The sequence below is a fragment of the Lepeophtheirus salmonis genome, chromosome 6 (genome assembly GCF_016086655.4).
Source record: "Lepeophtheirus salmonis chromosome 6, UVic_Lsal_1.4, whole genome shotgun sequence".
In the NCBI taxonomy this organism is placed as follows: Eukaryota; Metazoa; Arthropoda; class Copepoda; order Siphonostomatoida; family Caligidae; genus Lepeophtheirus; species Lepeophtheirus salmonis.
The window spans coordinates 24,408,248-24,434,700 of NC_052136.2; the positions used below are offsets into that span (position 1 = coordinate 24,408,248).

General features: G+C 31.6%; 1 protein-coding gene and 1 long non-coding RNA gene across 5 annotated transcripts in view; one reads left to right on the forward strand and one right to left on the reverse strand.

Annotated features, from left to right (window-relative positions):
- The window catches only part of sn (fascin domain-containing protein singed), a 53,188-nt gene that overhangs the window by 15,717 nt on the left and 11,018 nt on the right, over positions 1-26,453 (reverse strand). Inside the window, exons 1-2 of one of the 4 annotated variants that reach the window (XM_071889615.1) lie at positions 13,514-14,686; positions 13,317-13,439 (exon numbers count right to left, since the gene is read on the reverse strand). The exons of 1 other annotated variant lie outside the window; for it this stretch is intronic. Coding sequence is in view for 1 of the 3 variants with exons in the window: in XM_040715841.2 (XP_040571775.1) it covers positions 14,517-14,559 (43 nt within the window). In the remaining 2 variants the exon portion in view is untranslated. Of the gene's footprint in view, positions 1-13,316; positions 13,440-13,513; positions 14,801-14,944; positions 15,146-26,453 lie in introns of those variants that run through there. 2 more of the 4 variants (XM_040715842.2, XM_040715841.2) reach the window with 2 other exon arrangements.
- Positions 15,319-15,874, forward strand: LOC121120973 (uncharacterized). Its single transcript, XR_005865294.2, has 2 exons — positions 15,319-15,685; positions 15,737-15,874. It is a non-coding gene; the product is annotated as an uncharacterized lncRNA (long non-coding RNA).

Genomic DNA, 26,453 nt, shown 5'->3' on the forward strand with positions numbered 1-26,453 from the left:
TTCTCTAAGAAAATTTAAAGTTAAACAGAGAGCCGGCGTTCCAAGACCTGAATTTTCTTGCCTTGTATGAGACGCCCTCTCCCGTATTTACAAAAAACAACGTAAAATCCGTAATTTTTAATATTTTTATTTCAAATAAAAAACAAAGTCATTGTTGGTCATAGTAGTCATTAAGGTTTACTCGATATAAAATTGCACTCATCTTCGATATGGTCTCTGAAGCGGGCTTTAATAACGAGGTCCATGGGGATGAATGCGATGTGCTCCTTGATGATGACCACTAGACTTGCCTTAGTTGTGTGGGGACGTCTATTAGTGTGTGTCTCAAGGTAGCTCTAGACAAAATAATCCATCGAATAAAAAATCGTGTCTGTTGGGGTGACCACTGGTCCTTGTTCACGAGGTCGTAGCAGTTCTCCTCATCCAAGGGCGGCAGCTAGGCACTTGGGTGATCACAGTCTGCTCCATTATTTGCAGTAAATGATGGAGCGCACCTTTTCAATAAACTCCGCGTCGCTGACCTTTCTGGAATGCTCCTGTGACCTCAAAATAATCCTTTGGGGGTCTTCGAATCCTTCAATTTCTTTCCAGTTTCCTAGATGTAACGCATTCTCAGATCAGTGATGTTACAGTTGATGATTTGTCCTTGATTATTAATCACATAACTATTGTGCATCTCCGTTCCTCCACATAAAACTGAACGTCCAGTAGCTCCGAGTATAGTTATTTTATTGTGACGAAATTATACTGAATTGATGTGATTTCTCTAGATATTACATGGGATTTAAAAAAAATATGATATGACGACATTTGGTTCCAGGGCGATATATATTTGCAATTAGAAAACTGCTCAAATTGAAGATTTGAAAACTAATGTATCAAATAGGATACATAAGGAGTTGTAAAGTCGATAAATTGATATCATAAATTGAGAGGAGAATTATCATCTTATATTCAAAATAATAGTCAACTATCAACTAAGAATCTATTAGGCATTACAAAGATACCTATTATTAGTAAAGGATCTTATTTAACAAGTCCTAACATTCATTATTAATGAAAAGATAATATATTAATAGCAACTGTTGTATTATTAATCAATATACGTCTAATGCACGAAATCCATGGAAGCAACATGATATGATTCCCCCATTACATAACAACTCCGGCACTTGACAATTTTAAATGTGTATTCCTACTCAAACAATTATTTACTTCATGAAATACAATCAGATTATGCTTGAAATGACTAAATTTAGATGGACTTACATACTATGAAGGGTTATTGTACGATTAATATAACATACTCATTATTAAATTACATCAGTGTATGCATTTTAATTGCATATTTGATGTAGTTAAATACTTAATATAACAACGAAAACAAGAAAATGTAAAATCTAATGATTGAGCTGCTTGTATTAGTAGAAGTGGCAAGCTTTTAACGATTGCAACAATTAATATTCAAACATTGCATCTGCATAATATAATACATTAGGGTATTCCAAAAATATTAATATCATATTTTTGACAATACATATTTTTGTTTATTTGATCTCAGGTACTCAAATATAAATTTATAAAAAACACTGATTATCTAGAACAGCATTGTGCGTTTAGAGGACATGGACATTCTACAGTCAAGCAAAAGGCAGAAAAAGCTCCAGTCGGAACAGGTTATTCTTGTTCCAGAGACAACATTTTTACGGTTTTTGGAAAATTTATTCATATGTGTAGCTAGAAAAAAAGGGAGTATGCAGGTCATATTTTGAAGGATAAAAAAAAATACTTTGCCGCGTGTTCGAAAAGTCTTCGAATGTTATTAAAATCAAAATTGAAGAAAAAAAAACCATGAAGGATTTATTTTCTAAAAAAAGGTCTTAAAGAAATAAAAAATCCATTTTCAAAAAAAAAAAAAAAATCATGAGAATGCCCCTGAGAGGGTCAGGAAACAACTTGATGGTGAAATTGTATTGAAGATAAACCTCGAAGTGATCGAACAAACGAACTACACAATTTGCTTCAGCAGCATTTGAAGCCAATCCAAGAATGAAAATGACTGAGCTGCAAGAAAAAACTCATCGTCAAGTTTAGTGTTGAGAGCCTTTAAAATTGCACGTGTTAAGTCCCCAAGACTTCAGAAACGACCTTTACTTAGTCGAGTAAAAAAACCAAAAAAAAAAAACCACAGGTCTCCAGCACTGTAAACACATCCTAAATGATTTTAAACATCATGGAAACAAGGTCATTTCCTTTAGTGATGAGAAAACTTTTAATTGATCATTCCTAAGCAAAAGGGATCTCGAGTGATAAAGCAATTTCCCGATTGCTGACTGAGAACATCTCCATGATGTTGGTGTGACCAGTCCAGACTAGAACGGCATCTTCCTTTTTCCACTTATGAGTATTTAATCTTACCTAAACAGCTGACTTCAGTTCTAAAACAAACTATCACGCCAATAAGTTCGAACCGGATATATATAAAAAAAAAAAAAATGCCAACGAAATCTTTTAGATTTTCATCTTAATAACAATCCAAGACGTTTCGAACACCTAGCCCAGAGTATGCCTTGAGATACCCTAACACCGATATAAGTATTTCGTCAATACAACTCAGTTATACTAATCACATAAGGGGTGCGTGAGAGAAAATCCTACATGATGCATAGCGTCTTCCGGCGACCAGGGTTCTGCTCATAGACACATTGAGTAATTTACTCATTAACTATAATGCAAAGTGTAGAACACTAGTCCTTTTTAGGATTCAGAATGCATTTTCTAAACTTAATAATGAGTTTTCCATAAATAAGTAAATATATAATGTACTCAAATAGAATTAAGCCACATTTTTTAAAAGAAGGGCTGCTCAATTATAGTAATAAGACGATAGTAAGGTATATTAGTTAAAGGTTCCGTACATCGTTTTTGAAAGTAGAGGGAGGAAGGGTAATAATTATAAATCTTTAAAACCCATTAATTTTGATTCTATGTGATAATTATAAATTCTCCAAAAGTGAGAAGTCATTGTCCACCTGAGTTACAGAGTACGCACAAACTAATATCAACAATACAAGAAAAAAACTATAGGTGTAATCAGTGCCGTAACTACAAGGGAAGTCACTGGGGGGTCCAAAAATGATGTTTGTATAAATATAATGTAAACAGTATTGCACGAGGACTGTGATCACATTCCAGAAATTTTATGCGTAACAATCTTTGAATTTTTTAAATGTGCTTCCAGACCAGTGACTAAAGAGGGGTGCAACAATGACATAAATGTTAAACAAATCGTCTTTTCTAAATACTAAAGTCATTAAAAAAAATAATTGCCAATTTGTGCCTTTTATTAAAAAATAATAATAATAAAAAAATATCAAAATGAAATAAATAAAAATGTCAGAAAAGTCCTAATCACGACCCTGGCACCCTCTATAATAGGTCTGGCTGATAAAAAATAATCTTTCAACTGAAGTCAATAGAAAGTTGTTGCCAGGCCACTAATGGAATAGACCTGGCCAAGGAGGTAAAACTGATTATAAATAGTATTTCCATACTTTTTGACTAATAATATCAAAAAAGAAATGCCGTTAATTTACATGCATTTACAGGAGCATCCCTATTATTAATGTTCTTGCATAATTTTAAAAATATTAAACAAAATTTTTATTATTGTTTATTTATTGAGGACAATTTTATATACAACTTGAGAATATAAGTATGTGATCCCCCCTTGCATATTTTCAAAATTGGCCGGCTCACAAAGAAAATAACGGTCTTTAATTTTAATGGTAAGTTTATTTAAACAGCGAGAGATATTATAGGAATCTTTCACCAAAGTGTTTGGAGAAAGAAAATTGGTGAGACTAACCCCAAGAACACCATCAAGCATGGGGTTAGAATTACAAGGATATCGATCCTCAATTCTATTCCGAGTCCAGCCCCTAGTTAGACTTATAACTCCACAAGAAATATACTTATTGTTACTCCTTCTCATTCAAGCACTAATAGTTACTTTATAATTATTGTTCTTTTGAAGAAAAAAAGAAAAATAATAACCGCTTTAGAATATTTAAAAAAAAAAACCTTTTCAGGGTGCAACTCTCTTCCATTATCATACTTTTTACAAACCTGGTTATTCATACGTGCTATGGATTCAGAACCTATGTCATATACTCGTCCATGATAATGAAACTCTAACGCCGGAACCATACCCTCCCCCCAATTACAAAATACATTCCGGTGCCGGTGTAATGAAGGATGTTTATTGTATAGCGTGAAATTTATTTTATTCCAGTTTATTAAAGTATAATTATCCGTGTGGAGTTATTTAAGACCCCATTAGTACGAATATGTTTACTAGTAAGGAATACACACAATATGAGTATTCACATAATATAGGTTGTATTTTATTGCATCGTTATAAAACTATAGGAAATGCAAATTTGATACTCTTTGTCAACAGGAAGGAATTCATGCATCATTTTGTGGGTATAATCGGAAAGCCAATTATTTATTGTCGATTTTTGAGTACTATCTTTTCCATCACTGAAACTTGATTAAGAACTGGTACTTGCAGCATTTATAACTTCATATAAGTATTTGCCACTATAAATAGATACAGTGGAGGAAATAACTATAGGATCCCTTGGCCTTTTTAGAATTTCACCCACTGATAAGATGGGATTGAGATCTGGAGACTTGCTAAACCACTCCATACCATTTAATTTGCTTTTTCTTGAGCCACCATTTGTTGCCATGGTCGTGTTTTTTGTGTATTTATCGTGCTGGAGGACCCATTACACGACCCGTTTTCAGTGCTCTGAACTGAGACACGGAAGTTGTTGCCCAAAACTCCCCGAGGATGGAAATCATCTTCGATTCGGTGACTTATTCCTTTCCGTGTAGCAGATAAAGACCCCCACAAACAATCCATGCCTATATTATTACTTGATACGGAGAGTGTGTGTGTGGGTTTTTTTCTTCCCCTCTAACATCTCATAGCTCCTCTCAGCTAATTTAAAGAAACGTCATGACAATTAAGCTACTTTTCTCCCTAACATTCTTTAAATTGTCAAGGCGACTACGTTAATTTTTGGTTTTTATTTTGTTAGCATAACGGAAAATATGATTAATCCCATTAAATCGTTTCTCTCATGTCACGACTTAATGTAAATAACCTTTTCTTAAAGACTCCTATTTACTCTTTTACTCCAAAAATATGTAGTATGTGGATACTAATAGAACAAACCATTGTAGTACGTTTAATTGTTAATTTAGTGGTACGCGAGTACTGATACATTTAAAACAGCACTATACTAAACTGGTGTTAGAGCTAGTACTAGTAGCTCCAATACGTCATAAAAAAATGACCCACTAATGACGAAACCCCTCAAATTTCAGACCCCACCCTAAACAAAGTTATTAAGAATTTTTTTTTTTTTTAAAAGTCATCAAATTTCTGAGCTAGACGCATCCGTAAGTTCATGTCAATTCCTCTGAACTAATTTATTATTTATATTTTGAGTCGAAAAAAGTATGAAAAATTACCAAAATACAGATATTTTTATTATTACCCAAACCGGCACGAAAAAAACGCTAGTACAAACTCCATTAAGTAACGATCAATTTTTTTTAAAAGACAATCAGAAAACTATATATTCTTTAATACAAATATTTCGTGATAAGATAACCATTTAATATATATATATCTTATTAATGATATTTCCTTTAGCTTACATTAAATTACTTTCAAGTATTAAAATGAACATATGTAACCCGTCCACACAACAACAAGTTAAACCATTTTCCACAAAATTGAGTCGTGATTACATTTGCATTCTTCAATGATTAATTCATTATCGTCAATTTTCATAAGCAAATAATTATGCTTAATCCTTTGTGCCCGTCCTGAATTTAACGAAACTACCTTTGTATAGGAAATAAATCCTCCTATTTTTAATTTGAAATTTTTGTCAAAAAATGCAGAGGTGTCCGCAGGGGGTGGGCTAGAGGAACTGTAGCTCCCTTCTAAATTAAGGAATATTTGTTTTTTTTTACTAGAAAATTTATTTTTTGAATTTTTTTGTAAATAGCTGTATTGACTTATCAAATATTATAACATTTCCCTTAAAACAGTGGTTGTTAACCGGACGGAATTCACGCCCCCCCCACCTAGTAGGAAATTTTAGGATGGAGGGCACGTCCTACCTATTTGTATCACGCAAACTTTCATGAAAAAAACAACTGAAAAAAAGGCCAAAAATCATCTGGTAGTTAGCCAAGTAAGTTGTTAGTCACACTGTTATTTATCTCTTAAGTACTAGTAGACTATCATTGTCATATTATTTCTCCACAATTTTAAGAATGATATAAATTCATACTATTTAAATCCTACATAGTTTTGTATTCGATACTATATTATAATACTCCTTAGTAATATTTTATTATAAGCATAGCTATAAAAATTCTATTTGTAAATACGTAACCAGTAGTTCTTCTCAGAAATAATAAAATGGCAAAGCTACGAGGGATCAACAAGAAATTGTATTCCTGTTCTTTTGGAAACGGAGCATTAGTATTTAATTAATTAATTCCTTTATTTATCACAAATAAATAAAAATTATAAACTAGCCAAGACGTATCAAGTGAGAGGAGGGAATCGACTGCTGAGAACAAAATATCTAGGGTATTTTGTTGTAAACTAGGTAAGGCTTCGCGATAGGTAAGAGAACAAACGCTATTTATTTATCAAAAAATGAAAGGTTATCACTAAAGCTATTAAAAGTATTAAATTGGATAATAGAGGCGAAAAGGTTTACTTTGACATCTACTTAATATTGAAGGAATACCGACGTAAATTGTGAAGATGCATATGATTTAATACATATGTTCTTTTTCGCAAATTATAAATGTAATTTGCATATCTTGCACAATTGTTTACATGGTATTTATCACAAATATCATTTCTTTATTAGTATTCTTCTTCTGTGAGTTTTCTAGAGTTAAGCGAGGAATCCCTTGAAAAAGCGTGGGTTTAAATAAATACATGCATTTATGTTAGATGATGGTCAATGACTTAAAACAATTTTTCGTGACTCATAAAAATTCCTAAACTATTATAATTATGATAAAGGCTCTATAACTCTGACTTTATTTTATATCCTTCTGATAACATCATTTTTCTTTTTTAATACATGAACATATGTAATCATTATTAGGAGCACCGCAGATAGTTGTAACAATGTCCCATATTAACCCATCGTCAGGGTAATACAGGTCGCCATGGTCGCATAAGTATGAATGAAACTAAATTTGATTATTGTTTGTAATTAGCTAGTAATTAGGTAATAATGCATAAACAGTATAGCATTGATAAAATGACTATGGAATCACTCATAATGTTAAAAACAAGTTTTTGTTAGGCTTCATATAGGCTACACCACTTATTTGCAAATTTTGACAAATCTATGACAAAATTCAATCTAGATGCACCTCCTACAAATTGAGGATTTGGAAGCCTAATGACCAGTATCATTTGAATAAATTATTTTTTCTTTCTTTCTGAAAAATATAAACAAAAAGATCGTAATGAGCACTTGAAATGCATTTACTAGGGCGTCCCCAGGATGTTTATTTGGTGTGGTGGGAGCAGTCCTGCTCCGAAATTTCATTGCTTTACTTTTACGATAAAATTTTTATTATTGCATTTTTTATAAAGTACGATTTTGTTTAGAGTAGGAAGGGGGATTTGAAATTTTAGGGTTTACATTATTGGCGGCCTATTTTTATCAGTATAGTAATACTAAACAACGAACAACATTACTGTATGCTGTGTTAAATTTTGACGAGTCTCAGTGAAACCAGCTCCCAGTAATTGAGCCAAAAGCAAAGTGTAACAATTACCACAAGACTATCCTACTATTATTACTAGCGGTAGTACTCGCCAATAACCTAGATTAATTAAGCATTGGCTAAAAATAAAAAAAAATATTTTCTAGTATAGAAGATAACTCCTCAAGAAATCCTCAGTGTTAATCTCCGTTTTTCATGAGCACACTCACGCGTAATTAGATCAATTCATATGAAGTGTTCTCTCCTTAAGAATGGAAGAATAAAAATAAGTTTGAGGATTATTTTTAAATATGATGGCGTGACGGATGAGTAATTTAGTCTCTAGAGCGCTCATTAACAAAAACAGCTCGATGCTACATGTAGACGCCTGCAATATTTCATTTATAAGACTACATTATATTTTCTTAGATTAAAAATATATATGTGACATAAACCAGGGAGGACTATAAACAGGGTATCCTGTATATACGCTCAATGTTACATGCTAAACGACCGCGGGATCTACATTGAATATACAAAGTGTTATGTCTTAGATCAGAAATTGACTTCATTTGGTTCAAAGATTCATTAATCCATACATTATTGTTTAATCACCAGATGGCTCCTAAGTTGAATCAATCTTATTTTTTAATGACTTTTTCAGGACAATTAGTAAGATTTTTTGTAGAGGAACAGATGTTTCACTCAATTCAGTCCAATTGTATCAACTTACTCATGGTCACATAATGAAATGCCCTAATTCCCTCAATGGAATACTCTTTTACATTGAAGGAAGTAAGAACTAATGTTATTATAAGTACTTAGGAGTGAAACTTTGTTTAATTAACGAAGATAGTTGCATCAATTAATACGATTAATGACTACTTCTTTTTAAGAGTTCTAAAATATACTAATCTCCTTTTCAAGGAAATATCTTTAATTAAATGCGTTTCGCAATTACTTAATAATAATTTCAATATGGTCAGCCTTTAGTCCTAGTTCTTGATGGTATATGTATATAGGACAAAGGTATATGAAAATGCCATAACCTTTAAAAAATGTGTACAGGCTGGAAGGGGAAATAGTTATCATAATAATGGAAATAAATAACATTTAACATAAATACCAAGTAAAAGTTAGATCATCGTATTGTCTTCCCTCATATTGACCTTTCTGTCGCAAAATCTTTTTATATGGGGAGAGAACACAATTATGAAATCCGATTCATCAAATTAAAATGGAATAATTATCTACTTACTTCAATTGACAGAAATTCAAATTAAGTGAAAATTATTTACATAGTGAGTGCAATAGAGAAATTTTTCATGTCATTATTATTATTACTTTTTTTTTTGCACTAATTAAGGTTTCAGGTGACATGTCATGCAATGTTCTGATACATGTGCAGTTTTTCTAGCGCAGTATTTCCGATAAGATAAAAATCGGAAAAAAAATGAATGAACAGGTATCAAAAAAGGATTTCGGATCTTCTCGACGCGGATGTTGATCTAAAAAATAATTTCAGACATTGTCAGCATGAGTGTGCGTGGACAGTCCGGAACATCAGGGTAGCCAAGGAAAGTGAGTCAAAAGGAAGGAAGGAAGTGGAAGAAATTGTTTGAAGAGAGATGAAACATTTACAAAGTCCTGGAGGCCAAGATCAAGGAAAATCCAATAGCATTAATGCGCCGCTTTGCTGACGAGCTCACCATCAGGAGGGAAGTTCATGATGACCTCGGCTTTTAGAGCTTCGTCAAGACTCCTCTTCACCTACAAGATAAAGGCCTTAAGGCTTGAGAGATGCGAAAAATTCCTTAGTTACTTAAAAGAGTCATCCGTCGACTGTGAAGCTGAAACGAGCAGCATCGCCTGAGTAAATTCACGTCACCTTCAGGACAAAATATCCGGCCCAAACAAAATGCTTGGGAGTCGTGGCCTCTGATGGGAAGAAAATGGGTCTGTTCTTCTTCAAACCCAATGTGGAAAATCTTGGCCTGGCTGAAGGCTAACTATCCTGAAAACTATGTGTGGACCCAAGACGGTGCCCCAGCCATACGGCCTTGAAAACGGAAAACTTCTGCAAAGAGCACTTGGCTGACTTACGGGACCAGACCTTCTGGCCCCTTTCCAGTCCTGATCTCAATCCCCTGGACTTCTGTGTGTGGAGCGTCTTAGAAAGCCAGCTTGGGAAGACATCCCACAGAAATGTACAGGAGCTCAAGCCTAGAATCAAGGAGCAATTGGCAAACATGTCCGCCGATTATATTGTTGCAACCTGCACCAAGTTCCTACCTCGTGTAGAAGCTGTGATAGAGTCTGGAGGCAGCAATATTGAATAATTCTTGCCAAGATTGACTGCTAAAAGTTTTTTCAGTAAAATTTTTTATTATACTTTCTAATAAAAACTTAATAAGGTTTTGCTTCTTGATCGTGGAAAATTTTCCTGTCGCACTCTGTAATGTTAACTAAAAGTATTAGATATTTACCTAGCTAAATATGACCAAATGAAGTATTTGGGATGGATCCTGGTATTTAAAAGAATATTTTGTCAAAAAGTGACGGCCAAAGAAAAATTCGCTCTCCCGATCAGTAATCACCAAGGTCGCTAGAACCAATCAAATGTGGATATGGATCAATATTATCATGCAACTTTTTGCTTTATCGTCGTTCAAAAAACTAAATTTGTTAATCCCTCATCAGTTATTATTCTACACTTTTGAAGGTCTTAGTAATTAAGACTATATAGTTACAAATTAATCGCTGGTATTAAAATACACAGTTCTAAAGCTCAATTACCCTGCGTTTACCCGGTTCAAAACATAAATAAATACTTTTAAATCCATCCCTATAAGGTATACTATTCAAAGAACGTCTGAAGAAGAGATACACTCTAATTGACCACAAAAATGAATAAGGTGAGTCCTATTAATTTTTTCAAGCTCAATATATTTATTGTTATTAAGTAAATTACTACAAATACAAAGAAGTTGTAAAAATGCATTAGGTTCCATTCAAGAAAACTGGTTATATTATCAAACTCTGTAAGACGACCGAAAGAAGCTTTATTTCTACATATTATAATAATATTTTAAAAAGGCAGCAAGAAATGAATGTATCAAAAAAAGAAAAAGAAAAAAAAAGAGATTATATATCATGATTAATTAATTTTCCAAATACAATTACTTGAGGCTATGTTAAAAAAATGATGGAGTTGCTATTGAAAATGATGATAAAAGATACCCTTCCTCTTCTAAAGATGTTTCATATTTGTGAGAATGGTAGATTAAATGTTTGATGATAACTTGTGGACATGACAAATTGAGATATTAGAATTGTACATTGGAATATAGACATTATGCAAACAATATTTATTACAAGAAGCATATTTGCTTATAGTGGGATATTAATTGAATATGGCCTTTCAGAGCGTGGTACATCTTTGAAATTAAAACAACTTGAACGGAATCGACGCGAGATTGGCTGTTACAGTATTAGGACCATTAACACTATTATGATTTTCAGTCGCCTGGCTTGAGTTTTCCTTTATCAAATAAAAACCGTAAAATATGTCCATCTTTGACGCGCGGACAAACAACATTAAGTCAAACAATTACTAAAGTTTTTTAGTACGAAGTGTTATCTTTCTAACGCCATCCAGCGTAAACATATCACACTGATACAACACGAGATACACATTACTAAATCTATCTATTGGAAAAATAATGTACTTATTTTTAATAAAACTATTTTAATATTGTGTAAAAGTTGTAATTTGTATATGCAGATTGTACAAATTATAACTTCTACGTCTCATTACACTTTACTTAAGTACATCATTAGTCATGTTAATTATCAACTATATTGATTGATGTTACCATTTCATTTTGATCTATTAAAATAAGCCATTTATAATATATTCAGAAATAATATAACCGTGGTCATTTGAACTTTATAATGTGACGCAGAATACTTCTCAATGATTAATTTTCATTTGAAAAAATCAAAAATTAAACAATTAATTTATTGACAATTTGTGGTTTATTCAATTATTGCATTATCCTCTGATTTAATGCTGTTCAGTATACCGCTACAGGGGCGTCCGCAGAATTATATATATTTTCAAACATCCATTCACAGAAATATATATTGTTTTTATTTTTTTGTAAAACATTTCAAATTTAAGTTTTTTCTTTTGCTGTATAATTTTTTCATCCTTAGCAAAACAAATTCTAGTAAAAAGCAAAATTCCTTAATTGGGGGGAGGGGCTACAGCACCTACAGCCCACCCCACCCCTGCCCCTGGGATAGTACAGTGGTGTTGGGATACTAAAGGTGAGTTCACTGATTTATTTCCGCACTCATTTCGCACGCATAATTTCTCCCTTTTTATTTTATTACTATTCCTCTCGACTTCATCTTTGTTTTTGGAAAATTAAAAAGTTACGATATAGGGATATTAATAATAATTATAAAAAGGAAGAAGAAATAAATGCTAAATTGCGCGTAAGCACTTCCGTGAACCCATCTTAACGCATTTAAAAAGGCACTATACTAAATTGATATTGATGTCGGTACTTACAACTCTACTAGTCAAAATAAATTAAACCACCGATGACATAACCCCTCAAATTTATGATTACCCATATAGAGATAAAATGCATAGAGTGCTTACGCTAAGCAAAATAAATTTGTTGAAGACGAAAGTGAGTTGACCAAAGCAAAGGAAATTGTTATTTATCCAATACAAATCTTGGATGCCATCATCCTATACCCCTATAAAAACTGAATAGTTCCATGTAGAAAAACATAATCAAATATAAAATACAGTGAGGAAGATAAAAATATTTGAGGCGCCCTCTATGTTGTTAACATACATGGGTATTTATTACCACTGCAATTTGAATATTTTGGTCAACTACAACGGTGTCAACTTTTTCACTATGTTTTTTATCTCTTAGGTTTCTACCCCATTCCACTCCAAACAAAATTTTCCTTTTTCTTGGCTAGACCTCACGCCACACAAAAATTCTGCAAAAACACCTGTAAATTTATCTTAACGACATTTTCGTTTTATATTTTTAGTCAAAATATTGATAAGTACGGACGCCTATATTGGTACGGGAACCGATACGAAAATATTTGTATAATGACAACACTACATATCCTTCTCGTAAGTACTCTAAACTCTTCATTTGAAAACATTCATCTCTTTCTTTGATTATAACTTGTACATGACATATATAAATAGATCAATGAAAAGGAACAATCATTAATAAATAAATATATCTAACGGAACCCATTACAAGAGTAAGGTAAGAGATCATATTTGAATGTATAGTGTTATCATCCTCACTTTTAAGAAAAAAATATGAGAGGAAGGAGCTACCTGTCAAAAAGAGGTTAATCTATGATTAAAACTAACTAGTGGTAGTTTTGATAATGTACCTTAAGAATGAGCTGTCTTGTCTTGCCCAAAATAAACTTACCTTATCGACGATATATCATGTTTAAATAAAATAATGGAACTAAGAGGAGTACAACACACACATATTCCAGTCAACCCCCCTCAGGCTCCCCCATAATGATTTTATCTGTCAGTGATAACTTACCTAAAAAATAAAAATAAATACATAAACAATTAGATAACAAATTTAAGGAGATCTCCCTATCCTATACCCCCTACCTAGACAAATACATTCCTGCATATGAAAGGAAAGGCCCTTCTTTTTCATTGCAAATTACTATAATTGTACAGTCAAGTACGGAGATATGAGCAACCGAAAATGTTGCTCATATTCAAGGTGAGGGGGGCAGGAGTGAAATCCATATCACTGAAATACATAAGCGACCACCTACACAATTTGCTAATAATTTCAAAGTACGTTTATTTCATATAGTGAGTAATTTTTCTTTGTTAAGTGCGAAGAAGGATTGATACATCATTATTATTCTCAACGTTGGGATTGCCAAGCATACTATTAATATTGAGTGAATCTTCAACCAACATTATAATATAATAAGCAAATGTGATAAATTCTGTAACAGAAGATCCAATGGAATTTTTAACACAAAATGAGTATCAATATTTGTGTTTTTTAGCATCATTTAGTTTTTATACGAAGTAACGTTTAAAGATTAAAATATTTTTGTCGATGCAAAAGTTGTTTCTAAGCTAATTTTTCTCCTATCCGGATTGATATTTTATGGATTTGAATGTAATTTCAGTGAAACTCAAGAGTGAACAACAGCCCTCTTCTTTACTCTAACAAAAAACAAATTGTTATTCTCCTTCTTGAATAAAAAATGAGGATTTTTACGAAGAAATGGGGGCTTTGAAGTGTACATGCTTTAAAAAGAAGAGGAGGAGACTTTTAAAGTCATGTGTGTATACTCAACTTGGGAGAGTAAAACAACAATCCTCACAAAATGCTTCGTAGTTCTTAAATGTAAGTGAACTGTTTGATGGAACAAAGAAATCACAACTTTTATTATTTTGAGTGATTTACCACCAAGCATATTTAATAAATGAGATGAGAAGATTATATTAGCTTATGACTAAAGCATGATGTATGGGGGGTAGATATGTATTCAGTATGACTTGAAATGCGGCTGCAATCATGTACTCTCTTTTTGAAAGAGTAAATGGGCGTAGCTCCTTTGTTTTGATTTTAAGGGAATGGACTCACCCCTGGGTGCAAAGGATGAAGTTGTATCATATTTGGAGGCCATGTTGAGAGGTAAAATCAATAAGTCAAACGGGCTAGCAGTGATGCTATAGGAATATTATTGGAATCTAGCAAATAAGAGAATAATTCACTAACAGCTCACTATGATCACAAAGGGAGTTACAATATCAATAGAAATACTAAAAGGATGTATCAAAATTCAAATGATATTAAAAAAATGCGAAAGGGGAAATCGATAAAAGAAAGCCCCCTCGGCTGGTGAAGAGGCCGGTGGAATAATGCACTCAATGAATTCCCCTCCTCCTTCTCAAATTGATAATGGAAACTTCCTTTTTGAGAAAAATAATCATCATTTTTTTTAATTCAGGAAGCAAGGAATGGATGATAGCCTACAAAATCATCCCATGCCCCTTTTTCATTAGTATTACCTATTTATTTATGCGAATCCTCTTGATTTTTCCTTTAACAAACAATAATTGGAAATATTGAACACGAATCGTTAGTCACACTGAAGATCCCCCACAGCTAACACAACAAACTCTACTTTACTAAATAAAAAAGTAGACATACATTGAGTTAAGACCGGCTCACATATTTTTTTCCCCTTTTTCTTCTCGTTATTATTATTATTGTTATCTAACATAGAGTCTACTTTCCCGGCCGACTTACACCACCTGCCCCCTTTTGACCGAGCGTGCATGTACGTTTCTCTCTCTCTTTATTCCTCCCTTAACTTATTTCCAGAAAATTATACTTCTTGTACAATTTTCTTTATAGTTTTGTAACTATTTTGTACAAAACCCCAAGAATATCACATGACTCAAGGGTCTACCCCCAAAAGCCGGTAAATTGTTGATATTTCTCCTTTTTCTTTTTTTCGATTGCTTCACAACAGTGACTAGTGGTATTTTCTACGTTCCTAATACTGAGTAATATTCAAAACGAGTTCAATCGTTCATGACGAAGAGGAGTTGTTCTGGGGTCCAGGCTGAATGGATTGCAAGAATAGTTTATATATATTATGGAATGACTCAACGACTTTGGTGAAAAATGTTCCGAGTCATGAGACTATAATTTTGATTGATAATTCGCACAAATATCATATGATATGTAACAAAAGAACATTATATATCCGGGAAATAGGATACCAAATCATCAAAGTTGAAAACGTAAATACATGTTATACATATTTACAATATCATAAACTAAAGTAGAATCAGTTATAGGAAAAATGAAAACAACTATCGGGAAGTCCGTGAAGGAGATTATATTTCACTGTTGATGTATTTTGCTTATACGAGTAATATAGATAAGGATTTCAAATCAAGATAATATAATGTCAAAAATAATGAAACGTATACTTAATTACTTCAAGTACTTCCTTCATTAGTGGCTCATTAATAATTATTGATAAAGCCCTTTCATTATGGTTATCAATTATGGGCGTCATGATATTAAATTTAATTTATCTCATAAGTTAATTTTTTGAAAAAAGTTGTAAAGTAAATCGAAAACAATCAATATGAACATATTTTGGTTAATTATGGACTTTGTTTTCAAATTTCTGGGATGATTTGAGAAACCCAGAGTGTTAGCCTTTATTTGATTTATGAGACCTAATTGGGCCCCTTATACCTTTCGAATACTTAAAATTTATCAATTAATGTAACGATGAGATTTTAGCGAACTTGAAGTGCGATTTGCAGCAACTCCAAAAGGATTCATCATAGTGTTGATAGAAATGAATTTATTAATTAATCAGCCACAAGTCTAAGTCTTTCAATATATTCATCGAGTCCAGTTTACAAATAGTATTCCTCTAAAAATAAAAAAGTACAGTGAAAAATTAAAATAACTTTTAAAGAGTCCAAGTCACGAGTCTTTGATTGTGTGATCTAGCAGTTTTTCATAATATGAACTCGTGTCCAAGTACCCACATCTGGAAATTGACGATAATTATTCGTATATGGGTATCAATCATTATTTAGACGACACAAGCAGTTCAATGACGAACTCAGAGTATGCAATGCATTTTAGTGCAAATAAATATATAAAATAAATCAACATTAGGTCTACTATTGGATATTAATATGAAATCACTGATGAGGTTGCACAAAGGTACTTTTAAAATGATAGAAATTGCTTTATATACTATAATGTATAGCTATCACTTTCAAATTACTCCATTGCATAATATATCAAATGGAATTTCAATGACTGATATACTTAATACTCTGGGCCGTGATCATACAATAACTTTATTTTCAATTATTATTATAAGGTCATAAAATAAATAGATCAAGCAAATTGAATATTTTAATTCCTAAAGACATTCATTACACGATTGTTTGAATTCAATTCCCTCTTTCATTTCATAACTATTCTACTCTATATATGTTTCTTTTCTTTGTAAGAACGCGAAGAGAAGGCGGGAGCAAGACATTTGGTACACATTAATTAAGACTTGTTAATATCAGCTTCCTGTTTTATTATTTTGAAGGGAGAAAATTAATTACTGCTATAAAGATTTGAACCTTCAATATTTTAAATAACATTAGAGGTGGGCGAAGTTGTTAATCATGTGTGGATTGGGTGTGTTAAATAAAAAGAAACTGAATGTCAACATGGTAACCCTAATAATTTGAAGAATGTTTTGCAGGAGAGAAAGAATAATGTTAATGACGTTTCATTAGATCAGCTACAATCAGCTGTGACAAGAGAGGAAGGGAAAAAAATATAAAATAGGGTATTCGCTAGAATTACTACGATTTTAATCCCCAATTATACCCTAAGTCCAACAAAGACTTAGAATTATAACTCTGCAACAAATCCTCAGGGTTACGCTCGGTCGTTCATGAGCACATACGAACGTTCAATCAGCTGGAATATAATTGAATATCTTTAGAAAAGGATATTCACTACTCAGGAATTAAATAAGGACAATAAAATTCGTTCTTTATACTACCAATTACAAATTATCGGGCTAGATAAAAAACACACCGGATTTATATATATAGAGGGTGCATGGAGAATTTAATAATCTTTATATATATATATAAAAGAGAGATTAAGTGTGTGTGTGTGTAGATGTCCTTTAAATATTCCTATACCATTTAACCTAGGAGGCTGAAATTTTGCATGGGTCCCTTTTTTGAGCTGGGACAGGTGTCGATTTTTGCAGAGGTTATACATATAAGGCAATGTTATTTTTTCGACAACAGTATTATTCAGAACTTTTTTGTTTTTTGCAAGTACGAAAAAATAGTGGTAAGTTTGTGTTTTTTTACAATTGTAATAAATCCTATTAATTATTTTTTGGAAAAAAGTTTTTTGCAATTTTCTTCGCGAATTTTGATTTGAGAATTTTTTGAAGTAAATAAAAATTTACTTCTCATCTAGACAATTTTTTGTTATTTCAAGTTTACAGAGCATTATTTTTTCTATATTCATAATACTACTACTAAGGTTACAAGATTATATATATATTTATAATTATAAGTAGATAGAAGTATTTTTTGAATATTTTCTCAATTAAGTTGGACCATTTTCAATGTGATTTCCCTCTCCCTCCTTAGCCCAAGCAACGCCGGAGAATCCTTAGCTAGTTATATATAAATTCAAATATATTTATTTTATTATGCATTTTTAAATCCAATTTACACCAATGTTAGGCAAGAATTCTTTTTTTTATAGATGGAAATGTTAAACACACACGATTATTTACTAATTAAAAAAAAAGAAGGAAGAGCACACACAACCGTTTTTTCTTTTGTAATAGCTAAATTCTTAGTTTTTCTTTACTAACATCCCTTTTTTACATATATTATACACAAGGCTTGACAATAATTAAAATAAGCCACAAGCCAAATTGGCAAGTCAACTTTTTTACTAGCCCAGAATTTAAAAAAATATATTATATTTAAAAACTACTCATAATATTTGTTGTCAATGTCTATTCGACGTATGAAAAGTTGACATGAGGGTTCTAAGTCATTTGAACCCAAATTGTCTGTTTATATGATGCATTACGTAGACAAACGTGTTAGATATAAGGCACATTGCACTAGCCCGACTAGATTTTTTACTAGCATAGGAAGTAGAATATAGTTCTATGATGCATATCATAATTCAGTTACATTTACAGTATAAGTATAATAGATGTATAAAATATGAAACGCTGTTATGTAAAAACTAATTAAATCTTGCATGCGTTTAATTCAACACATATTAAACAAGAGAAAAAGAAAGTACATTATATAAAATTTAAAAAAGTGATTGTGACTTTAGAGGTTTTAGGTGATGAGATTTAGTAACGAGCTAAAGTACTCAAGTTGTTGGGGAGTTATATTCTATATTGTTACAGCAAAATGTGTCTGTTTGATGACGCTAAATAATTCATAACAATGCCGGGTACTACCGCTAGTATATATATACAGGGTGTGACAACCTAACTCCCTTTTTTATCATGTACGGCTGTACAAATAGTAGTGGAGTGGGCGTGATTACGTTCTTGAGGCAAATGTTTTTTTTTGTAAATCCAGTTAGTTGCTAGGATGTGTTGAGAAGTGAAAAATATTGCATAAAAAAGGTTTGACCGATTTTTTTTAAAAATCAAACTAATTGCAAGTTAGCTCCTGAGTTTTTATTGGTTTGCAATTAATGAAAAACAGTTAATCGGTTCAATTTCTAAAATATAATAAACGAGTTTTTCTTTCAATTAATTTTCATAATTTGAAATTTGCAAAAACTTTTGTATTAATGAAGTAGAGCCATGATATAAGATCAAGCAGCTGTTACAATGAATTGTCAAGTACGAAAATAAACATATTATCTAGTAGTGATATAATGGATCCTTTTTCTACTACTAAAGTAATTTAATGAGATATCTTTGTAAATGATTGTTAAACAAAAGAAAACAAGGGGGCACATTGAGAAAATGAGATGAATATATATCATAAGATCGTACAGCTGCTATAACGAATTGTCAAAGAAAGAAAATATAGATATCGATTACTGAAATAATGGATCCTTTTCATAGCTATTAAAATTAATCATAATTCTATATAGAGATAAAAAGCATAGAGTGTTGATGTGAAGAAGTTGACGTCGTTGTAGTTGACCAAAACATTCAAATTGGAGTACTAATAAATCAAAGATTTGAATGTTTGATCCTCACTGTATTGTAAATTTGATTATATTTTTCTTTCTGGAACTCATCAGTTTTTATAGGGGTATAGGATGATGGCATACAAGATCTGAAGTGATTGATTTATAAGAAACTAAATTTCCATTGTTTTGGTTGACTAACTTTAGGCTTAAAAAATCCCTTGCTTTTGCTCAGCATAAACACTCCATACAATTGATATCTTTTTCACTAATTAAGTGATTTAAAGAGATACCCTTCAAATACCTGTATTAAGTGGTCAGGGATGAAAAAAATGAAAACTTAAACTACCAACTTTTCTATTTTATAACAATTATAAATTTGAAAACTGGATAGGGTTGCTTTGTTCAGTGACACACTTAAAACAGGGGGCCCTTAGACCAGATTTAACGGTATCATCAAAAATGATACGAAAAAAAAAAGAATACAGGGAGCAAATGAGAGGAACCTGAGGTAAGGGTATCTATAGTCCATACTTACAGCCGTCATTATTATTCAAATAATACATCCTTCAGAGATATACACTTGTGTTTTTATACCTATGAAAGTATATTTGACAGGAAACAGGGGATGTATACTTTTATTTACAGATATGTTGTTGAAAAACATAAAAATGTTAAATCTATGTCAATATTTTTGAAGTAATGTTAAGTACTATTGATATAAATCATGTTTACCAAGTATGCACCCAAGTAAGTATTGTACAAAAGGAGGCTTCCTTCCACAAAACGTCATGTTAAGTAGAGATTATGCCTAAATGATTTGTTAGCTTGAATCAGGTATTATCTTATATTTTTTTGTTATTAAAAAATCACAAAAAGCAAAAGCAGGGTTTTTAGAGGAGGGAGCAATGCAGACGAGTGTCTGAGTCTCACGTTTAAGTATAAAAATAAGGCTCTGCATGATTTTGAACATGGTCTGATATAAAATTAAAATATACAAGAGAGAAAAATAACCAGATCATTAAACATACTTGCTAATACCCAATAGGAAATGAACAAATCAACAAAAGATTCATGGCTACAAGATGGTGCCGATATCCAAGGTTAGTAAACAACCAACCAAGTATACAACGGGTCTACCATACATAATTCATAATTGTATAGGACAAAAAAGTATACTATTTATGTCCTGTACATAATTCATTGGACATAAAAAAACTAACTAAATATTTATAGCTGGAAGATGGCGCCGAGAATCTGAGTTTACAAAACAAATAACCAGGTAAAAAACACTAATAGCCTATTGTGTCTTTTCCAGAGGTGGGCATTCCACTAATAACATCCGCTGATCGCTAATCCACTAATAAGTGACTAAGAAAAAATTAACAGATTGACAAATTAGTGATGAGAGGAATACTATTTGTAAAAGAATGGGTTTGGGAGACTAAATTATTAAAGGATCTAAGATTTTGGTAACAAATATATTTCTTATTGAAGTTGTTCAAGAACTACACCTTAATTTGGCACTTGGACAAATTTCCTTCTATCTCTCAACCTTTTCTCCAAAAAGAGAAAGAAAAAAGGTAGGAAATTATAGAGTACTTAGGTAATTTTTCCTAAATAATGGATTATTCTTCATTTAATAGGTGGGAATTATTCACAGCATAGCAATAACTAATTAATGTTTAATCAATCAACATTAAAATAATATTGAGGGATTAAAATAAGTAGGAAATAGACAGTTGTCATCAAATAAATACGAATTATTGATATTTTAAAGATACCATTGTGATGACGTAATTCATTACCGTAAAAAAACATCAATAAAGAGTTTAAACAAAATAAGAGCCTCCAAACTGTCATATACATTGTATGCGAAGCTAGTTTTAGTTTGAGCAGGGCGGGGAGCAAGGATTAATGTGCGAGGCACTTTTTTGTAATTCCTTTTTTAAAATTTGATTTAAAAATAATTTTACCTTTTTTATAAATTAATGTGGGACCATTTTTTTTCAAGGGACCTTTTTACAGGAAAAAAGTATTCCTTTTTTTAAACCTCTTTTAATTATGGCCTTTTCGAATTCCTAAAAAAATTATACCTAGAGTGGACCTGGGGCTCTTACCCCATAAATCTGATCTTGTATATATGTCTGTAAAAAACCTTTCTGGGGGGCATCTTATTAATCTTGCATATCGGGTTTCAGACTTTCAGTTGCCCTGTGTTGTATCGGTTCTTATTATGGGATTTAAAATAGGTCCCAACCTAAAGTCCAGGACGTGGAACGGGACCGATTCTAAGAATAAGTAAACTTCCCAAATTTTAAAGCTCTCTCAACAAATATTATACTTAGAGACCGATACGGTCATTAATATGGGATTTAAATTCCATCCCTTCCCATTTTCTGTTTTGTCTCGTCCATGGGACTTAAAATCCATATCTTCCCATGTTCTGTCCTATCGCTTCCCCTTTAATAATTACTGGTCCTTGTTACGGCGTTACCTCGCTAACACAACAATTTACATTGTATTTTGTTGTCAGCTATGAATATTTCTGCGTTCCTCCCTCATATGAATGTTAATTTGTTGAATTCGAATTAGTTCTTGTTAAACTGTGAAACATTCCCAATAACGATTAAATATGAATTCTATAGTCGGGAATAATTGGATAACTACAGCCAACTGATTTTAGACTTTGTTTCCCCTGTTTCATTTTGTAAGAAAGGTTACGAGGTACAATAAAGTTAATGATGTTGATTATTCTTGATTTTATAGTAGGAAACTGTACATAACTTATTTTGAGCTATTTCAAATTCAATCAATCATTCTCTCGTCCCTGCTATGAATTCATTAAATACAACCCAAATTTTAAAGACCCTTCTACAAATCATCTGTATCACTAATATTATAGTAAATTATGTTCCTTTTCCATTTGAATTTGTTTAGTAAAACTGCTAGAATCTTTTAAATACGCTAATAAAATCTAAATTATACTTATTAAAACGATGTAATTATAATGACGTCACTTGATCTATGATGACACCATTTATCAAAGATTGTTCTCAGGGTGTTCCATTGCTAACACAAAGTTATACAGTTTATTCATTTGTCAGCTGTCTATCTGTCTTTTTCTTTTCTCTGATTCATTGAACAGTAAACCGGGGCCAGAATGTGTTTGCAGTAGAGGACCAAATTATATAATGTTGAATTAAAAAATATATATATAATCCTGCGGACGCCCCTGTGACACAATAAAGGTAACTACATTATCTATAGAACGGCGTCTCCGTCTGAGTCGGACGCGTCCGTAAAAATTAGGTTTAGACGTCAATGTTTTTTGACTGATACATCAATAGTCACTACCTCGATTGTTAAGAAGTAATTCATAGGGAATGAAATGATTCCATGAATATATTAATAACTCACTCAAATAAGGTATGAATATACATTTTACGTGGGCGCGGAATTTACTTTGAAATAAAGTACACATGATTTAGACTTTGAATTGCAAAATAAAGAAAAAAAAATTGATATTATTTAATAATTGAATTTCCTGATATTGAAAACTCACGTATTGATATGGATGGATTCATACAGGTGATTACAGTGTAAGCCATATTTTACATGAATAAGTTGCATAAAAAAAAGAGAGCTCAAAATAATGACTCATTCACCACACAAAATGAAATAGTTAATTTATCTGTCCTCATTCTTGGATAACATAACTTACAAGGCAACAAATTTGTAAATTAAAAAAAAACACATTTTTGTTTCATTTCTAATTTAAGTATTACAACTTGATGCACGGCTACAAATATGTAATTAGTTTTTATTTATCAATTACATAATTTTTGAGTATTTTTACCTTTTTGTTAATGAACGAAAAATTAATCATACTTAATATAAATTCCTTTCACACTGTTACATGAACAAGGACTAGCTTTTTTATTCACTCTCAACCTCGTCTGTCAAAAGGGACACGAAACATTTGAAGAAAAAAAACATATAGTGACTAATCTTCTGTATTTTTCTTGTTGCCAACTGTTAATGCTCATGTTCGAAATATTTATTAATTATTATGAACATTGAATCGACAATCTTATCAATGACTGAGTACAAAATGACACAAATTTTAAACAAAGACCCTTGATTGATATAAATTAGTATGAAAATTGAAATCCTATGTTATAACTTTTTTGAGTTCATAATACGTAGAGTCCGCTGCTTTAAATCTGTATTGTTCCAAGAACGCTACCTAAATACGGAAGTAACAGATCGGTGGAAGAGCTAATAAAATTAACGATTATGTACGTTATATTTTGGGGAAGACTTGGTTTTTGGATTTTTTTTAATCCAAAAATACATAGCTATTTATAAAAGTTAAATTTTTTGGGAAAAATTTCAAAAATCCATAGCTATTCTCAAAAGTTTAATTTTTCAGAAAAAAATTTCAAAAATCCACAGCTGTTTACAAAAAATTAAATTTGTTCGAAAAAAAATTCAAATATTAAATTTTTTAGGAGAACAATTTCAAAAATCCTTAGTTTTACAGGAAATTAAATTTTGAAAAATAAAAATCCAAAAATTAAATTTTCTAGTAAAAAGCAAAGATTCCTTAATTGGGGAGGGCTACATCCCTTCCAGCCCACCCCTTACCGACACCCCTGAAATCAGTTATTAGTTTATTCACCTCAAGGAGTAATAATTATTGTACCTAGAACCTAACTATGCACATATATTACTAATAGTATTTTTTTAAATGTATTCCATTTTGCTGTACGAGTGTTGAAATATTATTTTTTTTATATTGTGTGACCACCATTAAATATATAATTACCAAAAGACGTTCTTCGTGATGAAATATTTCATGGTTTTTTCGAAGTCATTAATATAATTAAAATAGACTATCCTATAAAAATAAAAGTTGGTATTGACCAATAGATAGATAAGGCTATAATGTAATAGGTAGTAGTAACTCATTGAAGATAGTTAAGAGTTTCATAATGATGATGATATCCTCTGAGTTATTATTTTGAACATCAAAGTGAAAAAATTAGTTATAACTATCTTTTGCTACAACTTCTGTCCCTTTTCATGAAGGGATGTGCTCAAAGCCTTGTAGGCACAATATAATATGTATATAGCTATACAATTAAAATGCAAGTATATTGCATCAGAGCATATGATTGTAGTATCATATGGCAGTGAGTAGTGGTTCTCCTAATGTTCATGTGATCAATGATGAAGTAATACACCGAAACGAGTTGATGCAATATGACTATATATTATATTGTAGCTAGATCGGGGATCCGCAACTCATGGCTCTTTCACGGCTTTAGAATGGGGTTCAGTAAACAGTAACGTTCCAGTTCAGTGAATTATTGATTTTCTAATTCAGGTCAAGGCTCCGATACACGTCTTAAAACGCCCAAAGGATGACAGCTAACAGCACTTTTTGATTGCAATATGTGTAAGCATAATTAAAGTACACCTCAGCGTTACTTCACTAACATAAAACTACCCTATGTATTGTGTTGCCACCTATAGATTCCCTCATTTTGCTTGATACGTCATGGCTATTTCATAATGTATTCTTTTTGATAAATAAACAAAGTAATAACTAATAAGTTATTCTTTATTTATGCTGATTTTGCAAAAGAACATGAATACAATCCCTCGTCGTTTATAATATATATATATAGTGACCATTTTATTATTTATATGAAGAAATTTTGGCTATCATATAGAAATATCCATTTATAGCTAAGCTTTTAATGAAATATTACTAAGAAATATATAATACGGTATCGAATAATATACTATGTAGACTTTAATATTACCAAATATATATAAATAATTCATTTTAAAAATGGCGAAGAAGTAATATGGCTTTCTCATACATAAATGCAGATAAACTTTGCTTAATTAATATAGATAATTGTAGGTAATTATTGACAACAGCTTAACAAGAGCTAATTCTAATTCAACTAATCAACGTTCAGAACACGTAAAACGTGTCAAGGTCCAGCATGTATTAATAAAAGAGACTATACACGACAGGACAGAATGTGGGAAGGGATAGATTATATACCCATGTTAAGGACTGTATCGTTTTCTCATTGCTTAAATGCAAAACATTCCAAGATGCCGCCAGAAACTATAAAATTGAGATATAATATGTATCACAGAAGATGAACAAAGAACACATGACAATTAAGATCAATGAAAAATTACATACATATGCAAAGTTAAATTAAAGCTTGTGATTATACTACTCCTATGCATACATATTATGTATATACTTCATCAAGGTCAGGCTCTTTTCGTCCCTTTATGATGGCACTATATAAAGATAGATGCTAGCTAAACATACATATATAATTAATTTCTCTTCATCTTCAAGCCTTGTTATACTTAACATTTATCTATTTTTTTTTTTTCGAAATGTGTAATTATTTTAATAACATGATCGTTCTAAAAGACTCTCAGTCCGGTCCTAATAAAATTTGTCAGTTCTATGACTGGTCCTTATTGCTCGTTTAAAGTAACTACAACAACTGAAATGACTCGTTTACTAAATACGTAATTTCAGTAGGGAAAATTTGATCATAACCTCTTTCAAAGAGACAAGATACCTAAAGTTTGAAGTAGGATGTGTGTTGATAGAACATATTATTATTCGGTTTAGCTATCATTAATTATTTCTTCCAATTTTATATTCTTCAATCCCTTTAGCTAGGAGTAAAGGAAATAAAAATATAGCTAGGACCGTAGGATTCACTAATCCCTCAAGATTTACCTATAGTATGAATATATATATTTTATATACTTAGTAAC